Here is a 12319-nt window from a genome sequence, read left to right as displayed (position 1 = left end):
ATATATATATATATATATATATATATATATATATACAGTGCTACTCATAAGTATAGAAACCCCTGCTTAAGTTAAAGAGGAATACAAAAATCATCTTTTGGAAGTTGATTGTAATGCCTTAAATAAAAAATGAGGAAAAATCAAATCTTTAAGGGCACCAATTTTCTTAGTGAATTAATAATGTAGGCCTATAATAAATAAATAAATGTTCTTCCTTAAAATGCAGGGGGCATGAGAATACACTCCTTCATGTTAAATTCCCATAGAGGCAGGCAGGCAGATTTATATTTTTAAAGGCCAGTTATTTCCTGGATCAGGATACTGGAGCTATTTTAATTCCAAAGGACAAGGAGACTTTATCCATGAAATAATTGGTCTTTAATAATAAAAATCTGCCTGCCTCCATGGGAATTTAACATATGGGAGTGTATACCTGTGCCCCCTGTATTTTAAAGAAGAACATTTCTTTATTTGGGATAAATTATTCATTCACAAGGAAAACTGGTTTCCTTAAAGGTTGGATTTTTCCTCATTTTTTTAATGAAGGCAATAAGGTAAATTTCCAAAAGATGATTTTTTTGATTCCTCATTTAGTCAACTTAAGCATGGGTTCCTATACTTACGATGTGCACTGTATATAGACCTCTTAAAAACTTTTACTTTTAATGCAAATGTCATTGGGTTGTTTGTGTACTGCTTGTGTAGAGTTGAAAGTAAGCAAAAAAATGAGGCTAGAGCCAGAGTGAGTGACTTTTTTTCTCTATTTATTGTGATGACAAAATTGTTCAAAATCAACAATTTGCAGAAGTCCTGAGGGTTGAACTTTGTCAGAATAAATAGAGAAATGTATGTGGAGCCGGAGTGTGAGACTATTTGCTTACTTTCAAGCACCTCACGACTGCTTGAGTTCTCTTTCTGAATAATAGAAAGTGACTGTGAGAGTGTCAGCTAACCACTGAAACGGTTTTGGAAACATTATTTTAAGGTCCAAAAAGTTACACAGTGTTGCTTTAACGTCGTCATACCTCTTTTCCTCCCCTCCCTTTCTATTAGCTCCTTAACCATGGAGGCTACAGCCAAATACGACTATGAAGCTGAAGCTGGCGATGAACTCAGCTTCAAAAAGGGAGAGCGATTGAAGGCAAGCAGCATACACACATGTGTTGCACAACACGCTCGCACAAAACACTCCTTCACTTTCCACTGTACCTACGGTAGTTCCTACTTTTTTGTGGTCAACAACATAGTATAGGCCTACGCTCTCTTCAAGTTATGAATAGCTCCCAACAAAAAATTCATTCAAATTACAGTCTGCCCGCAGTGGTTTCATGTAAATCCTTATCACCTACAAGACTGGACATTCAGGACATTCATGCAGCCAGCGTGAGAGCAACGGTATTTGCATCATTGTGTCCACAGTTCTCTGCGTTGCTTTTTTTGTTTTTTTTTTACAGTTTGTGCAGCAGGTTATATCATGTGTTGTGAAACTGCATCCTGCTGCTCTAATACAAGTTAATTTCCTAATATCAGAGGACAGTCGTTGCAAGGTGATCTTTATGTCTTTTGGCAAAGTGTAAAAAAACAAAATAGCAAAGGCGAGGAGAAAATACAACACATATTTCTGTTTTGACAGCATAGTATCAGTTACAGTATAGTAACAATAATTAGTCTTCCTCTTAAGTTTCAGTGATGAGTATGGACATGATTCAACCTGAATCAGCAGTGCAATCAATTAACAGTTTAAGAAGACGTATTAGGACATTTTAAACAGTAAGAACATTGAAAATGCAAAGTCCTTTAATTGTAGTCTTGTGTTCAGCAAACACATTGTGTCTTACATTTCAATGCAAACTGGTACGGAATACAGTAAAGAAATGCAACAATGACATCAACATAAAAGAGAAAAATTATAACGCAAGAGCAAACCACTCTGCCTCTGAGAGACTTTTCACAAATCCCACAAACCAAGGATGCACTCTCACTAGATCGTTTTTTGTACGTTGAGATAAAAAAAATGACATCTGATGACTTTAAGGTCTAATCAATAAAAATAAAAACCATCTGCACAACGGTCCTATGAAAAGATCAGCTAGTGTCTAAACTCTATATTTCTCTCTATATGTTTCTCCAAGTCAAGTTATGGAAAAAATGAATAGTTTTTTGCATCTCAACCAGAGCTATGAATCAGATTTGAATTTGTTTGGGGAAATTAGAGACATTGAATGGGTCCACTCTGCATCACAAAATGTAGAAAACAGGGTTGTTGTGACTTTTACATTTGGAGTGAATGTGTTTTACGTGTATGGAAGAGGATTAGGACCACATGTAAAAAACAACGTATTGAGTTCTGATGTTAAACAACAAAGTCAGAATTGTCTGACTTTCTTCTCAGAACTCTAACTTTTTCTTTTTTTAAACTTCAAAATAAAAAGGTAGACTTCAAAAAATGAATGTCAAAAGGTCGGAATTCTGAGACTAAAGTCAGAAGTCTGAGATTAAAGTGAAAATTCTGACTTTAAACTCAACACTCCAATACATTTCTTTCCCATTCTTCCGTATTCTGTATCTGTAATTGTGTCCCACTGTGTCAGATTCTGCAGACCACCGGAAACTGGTACAAAGCAGAACTCCATGGATCAGACGGGTTTGTCCCCAAAAACTTCATCAACATTCACCTGCCCAGGTAAAACTCACACAAAGCCGAAAAGCACCAAGCACCAAGTCCCCGCCCATTTAAAAAAAAAAAAAACCCTCATGTTTTGTCTTACTGAAACGACTTTTACTGCTACATGGTATTTTCTGCTGCACGTTGGATGTGATTAATAAAATGCAGAATGGAAGAATGAACAGCTGAGAGCGTCTGTCTCCACAGTAAATAGATTGGAAAGACAGTCATCACATCACACTAAAAAAAAAAGTTAAAAATAACAGCTTTACTTGAGTATTTTTCCAGGTTTCTAGCAGTTTCATTCGTTTTATACCTTGGTTTATCTTTGCATTGTATTGAACCTATAATAAAAATAATAATCTTTGTTTTTTATGTGATCAACCTTGTCTTCATGTCCATGCTTCCTTTCCTTTTCCTCTCATTCTCTCACCCTTTCTCCCATGAATAATTGATCATTTATGCTCCCTTTATCACCATCGTGGCCTCGATACTCTGTGGACGTACTATTCCTGAACTATCCCTGACTCCAGCTGGTACCAGGAGGACTACAGTCGCAGTGATGCCGAGGAGAAGCTGATGCTACAGCCTGTGGGGGCCTTCATCATACGGGGAAGCCGAAACGTAACTCAGAGTGACTTCTCCATCTCTGTCAGGTGCATTTAGTGTATGTCTATGTCTGCATATGAAGCCAGCCAGAGACAAATGTGGTTACTATTTTCCATTAAGCTAAGAGTTATGATTTCTCTAGGTGGTAAGTGACTGCTAACTGCTACAGAGGTGGCTTTTACTGTTTTGCTTGATGCCCAATACACGTACATGTTCAGTACATTGCAGGTAAATCTGACATTATGCTGCTTCTCCAAGGAGACTAGTATTGCAACTCTGCAACATGACATCAGGACTTTGCATTAACGCACAGTACACGTCGACTTTTCTAAGCCAAGTGGGGTGTTATTTGTACGAATTTTGAGATATTCATGTGTAAAAAACTTGTTCTCAACAAAACATTGTTACTTAACGTGTAATATCATGGGATGCTTTTATTAGATTTTTCTTACCACATAAGTGGCCTTTTAAAGATCATCCACCATTTCCAGTTTTCTAAGATATCTTTGCTTTGTTTTGTGTTTTGATGCCTGTCAGTGATCTCCCTGCCTTATTCCTCTCAGTGGACATTTCTCTCTCTCGCTCTCTCTCTCACTCTCTGACACACACACACACACACACGCACACGCACACTGTGACACATTTAGTACTTCTATTTGCAGTTTGAATGTTGTACTTTTTTATATCTATAACTATTTGAGCACACCACTTCCTCCAGCAGGTGCACTTTCCTTCAGAGACATTTCTAAGCTTGCAACAATGTGACAATAATGCAGGGATGTCATTGCTTTTACTCATAGTATATACTCACTGATCTAGAGTGAAATTAATTCATGTAGATAAATTTGAAGCTTCCAAACCTCCTACAAAACATGCTTATTCAATGACACAAACCCCGGTGCAGACGTTCACCATAAGGAAACATCATGTGAAGGGTTGAAAAGACTGTTAAGAAGAAGCCAAGCAGCGTTTTCCCTCATGTAATGCATCTCACATGTACTTACAATGGAGACAAATTCTATATCTGAATTCATAAGTATTGTGCTGGGACCTTCATGACACAAGAGAAGGCGTGCAAAGCAAAACAAAGCCTTCTCTGTATTGTCCTCCACTGTAGACATGCGGCAGGTGTGCAGCACTTCAAGGTGCTGCGGGACAGCAGAGGGCAGTATTTCCTGTGGTCCAAAAAGTTCTCTTCTCTCAATCAACTGGTGGAATATTACAAAAACACCTCCATCTCCAAAGAGGATCCAGTACTCCTAAACGAGATGGGACAACAGGTAGGAAAGCTATGGGAATCTTAACGTGAGTGATGTAGTATTTAGTCAGTGAACACAATGTTTTATAAAAAGGTGATATTAATTATTTTGTGTCTCAACAGCAACGAAGACGCTCAGACAGTTTACCGCCTCTCCCCCCTTCTCCAATCTCCGAATGCCCACCCACACCTGCCCCACGACAGGTATTCAACAGTAATGTGTATGAATGTGTTGTTCTTCTGTGTGTACACTGATGGGTGTGCGTGCTGTCTGAATGATTGTGTAAACATACTACATGTCTCTGTCCAGCATTTTTTGTGCATATTGTTAGAAAGGTAAACAAATCCAAACCAATTACGATACTCTGGTTTGAGGGTGTGTGTGTGTGTGTGTGTGTGTGTGTGTGTGTGTGTGTGTGTGTTTGTTATTATTCTAGGAATATTTCCTTGCCTTTCCTAGTAAGTGTCAACAAACCTGGTGTATTACATTCCAGTACAGTAAAATGCACCAAGGGGAACACCCAAAAAGATTGCAGAATAATGTGAAGTTAGGCAGAAAGCTGAGCTACCAGTTGTAATTTCTGGTTCATTACAAGAGGAAGTAAACTGATGATCAGCACCTGCTGGTAAATGTGTACAGACTGAATACGCCCTGTCAATGATTTAAAGAGCGGTCTGTCAAGTGCCAGCAATCTTTAATGCTTCTGGCATGGTTTGAAATCAGGAAGAAGAGAACAAGAGGAGGAAAGGGTAAGAATGTGAGCAAGCAAAAGAAGAATTTCAAAAGAAAAGAAAAAGTAAGTGTGAACAAAAGAAGAAAGAAAAACAGAAAGGGGATTTCTACAGAAAAATAAATGGAAATCCAAAAATAGGTTCCATTATGAAGCCAATTAAAACCCTTGAGAAAGCATGGCTTTATCTGGCACATAAAGTCACCTAACTACCACACACACCTTTAAATTTCATCTGTTGGACCGTATGATGTTGTTGGGGTGTCTCCAAAATGCCAATGCCTAGAAAAAAGTGATCAATCTTTTTTAAGCATGTTAAAACATTACATCTTTTTATGCCACATGGCGTCGTTTCATCATTCATAACATCTCATTTGCTACACAGTAACAGCTACAACAGAGACCTTATTTATTGATGTTGATGGATTTAAATATTGATCGATACACTGTATGTATACACACACAGTGGCTTGAGAAAGTTTACACACCCATGGTAAAGTTGATTAAAAAGAGAAATTGATCTTAATGCCTTAATTCAAAATAATTAGGAAAATCCAACCTTTAATGACACTAATTTTCTTTGTGAATGAATAACGTATTGTAAATAAATAAATCTTCTTTTTTAAAATAGAGGGGGCATAAATACACACCCCTATGTTAAATTCCCATAGAGGCAGGCAGAGTTATATTTTTAAAGGCCAGTTATTTCATGGATCCAGGATACTATGCATCCTGATATAGATTTGCATTGAGAGATGATCTTATGAAAAGTTCCTCATGCATATCTCCATGTATCTCTCTCTCTCTCTCTGTATATATATATATATATATACATATATATATATACACAGTATATCTATATTTTATTTTCAAATATATTCATGTGACCGGGTTTCCATGTAATTGTCCTAAGAAATTATACATTGATTCAAAACCAAAATGACAAAGCTTCTGTAATAACAATGCAGTTTCAAAGCATGTAGTGTTCTAACAACTTTTACATTTATCACACTTTTTATCAAATTAAATCCTAGCATGACACAGTCTAGAAATCTCAGCACACAGAAATTGAAATTGAAACCCAATGCTATAATATTGTACCCTCCTAAAACATTTTTGACACACGGTTCATGGAGATTGTGCATCTCTTTGTGTCTCATCCTGTCTGTCCTCTCTTGGCCCAGCACACAGCCTCCTCCAATGTGCAGGTCAGAGCTCTGTACAGTTTCCACGCTAAAGAGAAGGACGAGTTGGAGTTCAACGCCGGTGACATCATCGAGGTCCTGGAGAGCTCGGAACAGGCCTGGTGGAAAGGCCTACTGAGGGGCAAAACAGGCCTGTTCCCATCCAACTACACCCGACCCATCTGAGAGGAGCACATGCAAACACACGCAATGTTGCATTGACTTTTTATCCAAATGCCTAATGCTAATAACCGTAACCTCAACCCTAACGTACAGTAAGTCAGAACCCTGAAACTAGCAGCAGAGGCATCAGTGTTGTAACAGAGTTAGCTGTCTGGGATAGAAATGAAGACTAACTTGTTCATTAAGTCACACACACACACACACACACGCACCACCATCCCGCACAAGCACCGCACCGCACACGACACACACCACACACACACACACACACACACACACACACACACACACACACACACACACACACACACACACACATTCTGTTTCTGTCCTGTACAATTGGATGTATAGGAGATATAATAGGAGGACTGTTTGGCTGTTTTTAGGTCTTCTTAAAGAATCGTTAAGGTTTACATATTGTAGTAATCGTAAACATGATAACTTTAGTTTAAGATGTATGTTGATATCAACTATTACATATTTATTTTCAAATTGTTATATTTGAAAAGTAAAAACAGTGATGAACAATTGCATGAGTGTTGACTGTGGATTTTAAAAATGGTTAACAAATTATCTTGACTTGTCCTTCCCAGTGGTGGAATGTAAATCTACTCAAGTCCTGTACTTAGGTACAGCATAAAGCTACTTTTACTTTCCCTTTTAGGTTACTTCATACATGTGCTATAGCCTAATACATGTTTTCATTACAAGTTGTACGGTTTTCAGGTTTCAGGGTTACAGAGTACAGAGAATAAAACGTAGACAGAGACAACCGAGGAGTCTTTGTCAAATGGAATCAACTGTATGTCTACTAAGACAATGAATTGCAGCTTGACTTAATTTAACCAAGTGCAAAAAGCAGTGCAAAGTACTGTACAGAACAATATACATGGGGCTGCGTTCAAGTTCCATCTGTATGTCGTTCCTTCTGATTGGAAATCCTAAATCATATCATTCCATTTGAAAAAAGATTAATACAAGTTATATTTGAATGGTTAAATTAGTACAGAGATTAGTTATTTGGGTTGTAAACATACAATTTAAATAACATGACAACATAAACAGAATATGTCAACTGGGGCTATAACTAGACTAAATGTAGGCTAGGCTTCATCCAAAATCTAAAATGTGACGGGAAACTATTAATTTGTAAGCTATTCAATGTCAAAACACGCTGAAACGCTCTCACTGCCAATGAGTAATCGAATCAAGGCAACATTTTACACTTTGGCAGTCTCTTTTGCGTGTCTTGATTGCAGTCGTCTTTATTCCATTTACACTTGAAGGCAACACCAGTGACGAGCCCCACGTCGAGCCCCACGTCTCCCTCGCGACCAGGTAGCGTGAAAACTTTCCCAGTCTTTACCTGCCCGGGCGTCAAACACTCAACTTTAACTTTTGGTATCAACAAACAGACCCCACAGAGGGTAAGAGCTCCTGAGCTCCAGGACAGCCATGGCCGAATCCCAGCTCATGTGCATGGAGGACGGCCACATCGGAGCCAAGGTCCCGGAGTCCAAACCCGAGTTTTATTACAGCGAGGAGCAGCGCGCGGCCATCGAGGAGCTGCTCAAGAACGGCGACGGCGCCTTCAAAACGCGACTTAAAAACGACAACATGAAAGACTTTTTGTCGGCCAGGGAAGTCAAACTGTTGTTGAATACTTTTAAGCAGTACGACTTAGATAATGAAGACAGTAGCAGCAAAGCCCCGACGGGCTGGTTAGAGGAGGGAGCCGCCGGTGCCGACGCAGATTCGGGGGTCCATTCCACCTACTGGCCCCAGATGTCTGACACCGAGGTGCCGCCGCTGGATATCGGCTGGCCCAGCGGGGGCTTGTTCAAAGGGATAACCCGGGTAGCAGTACACACACACCCGCCCAAAGAAAACGGACCTCACATCAAGGAGGTGGTGCGGCGACTCATCCAGGGGGCCAGTAAGGTGAGGGGGACAGATAGGGGCACGTGAGCAGGGCTAAGTAGGTCTAATAAAGATAATTCATGCCATTTGTATTATCAGTAGGCCTAGCTATTAAAATGCCACAGTCCAACTTTTTTTTTAGTAGCCTACCAAGTTGTGTTATGGCCAAAATACCATACGTAATACAGCCGCGTCAAAACAATAAACACACATTAAACACAAACGTGTGAGGTTAACTTTACCCTCTGCCAAATATTATGGGCAAAATACCAAACTTAATATAGCCACTTCAACACATAACAAATCTCAATACCCAGTTAAGACAATTAGGACAGACGTGTGAGCTTAACTGTAACTGAGCAAGAATACAGTGTTATAAAGCAGTGCTGCACGATATGAAGAAAAATATCTAATTACGATTATTTTGACTGATATCGCGATTACAATATGATTCACGATATTGAAGGGAATGCTCATGTTTGTATCATTCTTGTCATCAAAATGTGTTTGTGTGATTTTTGCGAGGATCTCCACCAAACAAAGATGTTTTCTGTAGGATTTGTAGGCTGGTACAAATATTGCACCAGTCCTTATTGCCATTTTGGATAAAATTGCGATTCATTGTACAGCTCTTGTGAGTGAGAGTTTTGTTTTCTGTGTCAGCTAACAAATTACACACCCTTTACAGGTTGTTATTATGCCTTTTCTGCCTGCCTAAATTCTGTAATTCCCTCTGGCCAATTCATAACACACATGCCTAACCATATGTACTGTATACAATTGATATGTAGGCTAGTTCTGGTCTGGAAACATTAAGATGCTGCTAAGGCAATGACCTAACGTGTTGAGCTAAACCTCAGTGGATGGGGCGAAATAAGGTACAGTGGGTTTTGTGAATGCTCAAGTAAGCGAACGCAAACTCGATCAGCAAACAAATAAAGACGTTTGGCCGAAGTCTAGGCGACATCAACATATAGGCCTAGGTCAACGTGGAAAAAGCGTTTTATAATGGTAGCCTATTTATGATGAGGGCAGTTTGCCTTTAAAAAAAAATTATAATAGTGTAGTATGGTTCATTTGTGCTACATCAACAGTGCTACACTCTATGGCTGAAAGTATGTAGACATACGAGTCTTACATGGTTGACACATAACTCCAAAACCATGGCCATTACAGGGCTACAACTAAAACATGTAATCATCAATAAATCTACTATCCAATGGTATAAAACCCAAAACCCAACATTTTTTACTTTTGAGAAGCTGGAACCAGTGAATTTATTGTCATGTTCTTAAAAAAAGAGAGACAGTATTCTCTTATGCAACTGTATAAAGGCGGGGTGAATGACTGTTTAAGTGAGTACTAACTCCTTACACAGTAACCAAGAGCCTGAATTGGGTCTGTGTACTACAGTTGCCCATCATAATGTTTACTCATGTTGAGTCATCTGTTCCGCCTGCTCACAGTAAGAGCACTGGCTCTGTACCACTCACCCTGCCTTACTATGCCTCTTTAAAACTGGGTCAAGGCGCACGTCAGACATGTGTCAAATACTTACTTAGGGTTTTTCCTGCATACAGGAACCTGTGCCAAACAAGCAGAACATAAACTTGAGTATGAGAGCATTTTATCTCCAGAGGTAGGCTTTACCAGACTCTCTCGGTGATCGATTTAAATATTAATATTTCTTTTGACCAGTTTTGTTAATTAGGGCAATAACAGGTAAATGCATAGCCTTCTGTCAAATAAGGTAACGCAGACCTTTTTGCCTCATGCTTACTGCCTTGGAAAGCCAACCAGTTCTCCAGGCAGCAATATATTCATCTTTGTACCTTTGCGGTTATTATATTTCATCTCACTGGTTGTCTCTTTCTCATGATGATCCAGTCAGTAGGCTTCTCAGCACTCAGCAACCTACTGTCTGCACGTGTCTCAGCTTGTATCTCTGTTGTAACCATCACAAGTCCACTCAGCATTTTCCTCAGTGAGACACTGGGTGGGAACAACAGGCCTTTTTCTGCCCAACAGAGATACATTTGTTGCGAATTTAGAGAGACATTTTTTCCATGAACAGGAGAACAGTGGAACAGTTGAATAACACACATTTCCTTAACCTCACTCCTCTGCTTGGACTGAACTAGTCCTGACTTGTCTGAAAAGGACTCCCTTTTGTTCTCAAACATGCAGCTTCTGTCAGTACTGTGGCTCTGACTCTTTTATCTATGAAGTGTATAAGACTGAGAATTCCACTTTTGGTCATCTGTTAAATGGTCTTCAAAAATACACAGTACCTTCTGTGTAGTGCCAAAATGAGGCTCATATATCAACTCTGTGTACTGTTTACCAACCAACACTTTAACACTGTTTGGGTGTAACGACCGATGCGGGGGGGGGGGGGGGGGGGGGGGGGGGGGGGGGGACCATTAATGGTGCTTTTCCACTCTATAAACTTCCATTAGTTGACCTTCATCCTGACATTCATCCATCTAACCCGCAACTGTTTTATCGCTATTTTGTTAAGATAAAAAAAAATGTTCTACACTGCAATGCAGTTGGACACAGTGGTTTTAACCCTTGCATTTTATTATATAGGATAGCATTTATTTTACATTTGTTTGGTTTCGCCTAAATACACAACTCCTGGCTCTTTGTTAATTTGGGAATTTCTCTTTTTGGAAAAAGCGAAATTCCATCCTCTTCTAATCCCAAAGTTCTGTGAGAGGAGAAAGCAAAAGCTGCATGGAAGCCTTTCTGAAGACAGGTTTAACCTCAACTGCTCTCCTTTTTTGTTGTAAAGCTCTATCTCTATGATCTGTCAGCCTGACTGGACCACAGCACAGGGATAATACAGAGGTTTTCTCTATTGTTGCAAGGCAAGCAGCTAGGACTCTTTCATGTTGGCCTCACTGGGCCCTTAGGGTGACTTTATCCCTGGCTCGCAAAGTGCTTCAGTTAGACAGTTTAGCTTCACCTGCTGTTTTCTTTGTTAGCTGTCTCATAAGACATTCTGCCTGTAAGCATTTTATTGATTTTTTTCTTTTCTCGTCCTTAGAAAAATAAAATAAATGAGAAACAGTAGTCAGTCTTAGCTAAGATTTCTCCTTTTTAATGGTTACAAAGTGTTTTCTTGCTCACAGTATCATTAAAAAACTGACCAAAAGGCAAAGGAAATTTCATAAAATTTACTAGTGCTGTCAAACTATAAACTATTTAATCGCGATTAATTAATCACCTTAATGTCATAGTTAACTCGCAATTTAATCAACCACGCATTTGTAGCTATTCTAAATGTCCCTTGATTTCTTGGCATATAACCTACTGTAGTGTAGGCAATATGCCTATTTGTAGTGTAGGCTATATGTACACACTAACATTCTCAGTTGAAGCAGTCATTCACACAATGTAACACTGTCCATCAATAAAAGGAGGAAAAAAATACTTTGACTGGGGGAGGGGGGCGGAAAATTCTTATCAGCTGTCTGGTTGGCCATCAAGTGGTATTTCAGACTGGACACACAGATCACTTTGCTCTTGTCAATGGAACCATTTGGTAACTTTTAAAATGTAATGTAGAAATGTAGAATCTTACTGTCATCCATTGCAGCGTCTCACGCTCGCCATCCACTCAAAACGTAACCTTACTACTCTTTGGCCGGCTCGCAAGCCAATCAAGTGTGTGCGCCGTGCCTTGTTGTTTTGTTTCCGGTCTAGCTAGATCCGGTGGGGCGTTGTAGTTTTTCTAACGTTACTAGTTGTTGCAACAGCATGT

General features: G+C 39.3%; 2 protein-coding genes across 3 annotated transcripts in view; both read left to right on the top strand.

Moving 5' to 3' along the window:
• Positions 1–6901, top strand: part of LOC116704738 (GRB2-related adaptor protein 2) — a 7534-nt gene extending 633 nt beyond the window's left edge. Inside the window, exons 2-7 of the mRNA XM_032540347.1 lie at positions 1054–1141; positions 2592–2683; positions 3199–3321; positions 4392–4554; positions 4656–4736; positions 6448–6901. Of these exons, the coding sequence (XP_032396238.1) occupies positions 1064–1141; positions 2592–2683; positions 3199–3321; positions 4392–4554; positions 4656–4736; positions 6448–6633 (723 nt within the window). The 5' untranslated portion in view covers positions 1054–1063 and the 3' untranslated portion in view covers positions 6634–6901. The remainder of the gene's footprint in view (positions 1–1053; positions 1142–2591; positions 2684–3198; positions 3322–4391; positions 4555–4655; positions 4737–6447) is intronic.
• Positions 6902–7323: 422 nt separating this feature from the next.
• Positions 7324–12319, top strand: part of LOC116704713 (protein FAM83F) — a 9459-nt gene continuing 4463 nt past the window's right edge. For both annotated transcript variants that reach the window (XR_004335763.1, XM_032540334.1), the window contains exon 1: positions 7324–8571. Coding sequence is in view for 1 of the 2 variants with exons in the window: in XM_032540334.1 (XP_032396225.1) it covers positions 8086–8571 (486 nt within the window). In the remaining variant the exon portion in view is untranslated. The remainder of the gene's footprint in view (positions 8572–12319) is intronic.

The sequence above is a fragment of the Etheostoma spectabile genome, chromosome 2 (assembly GCF_008692095.1).
Source record: "Etheostoma spectabile isolate EspeVRDwgs_2016 chromosome 2, UIUC_Espe_1.0, whole genome shotgun sequence".
Lineage (NCBI taxonomy): Eukaryota > Metazoa > Chordata > Actinopteri > Perciformes > Percidae > Etheostoma > Etheostoma spectabile.
The sequence above is the reverse complement of the archived record's forward strand: the minus strand, read 5'-3'. Positions and strand labels throughout refer to the sequence as shown.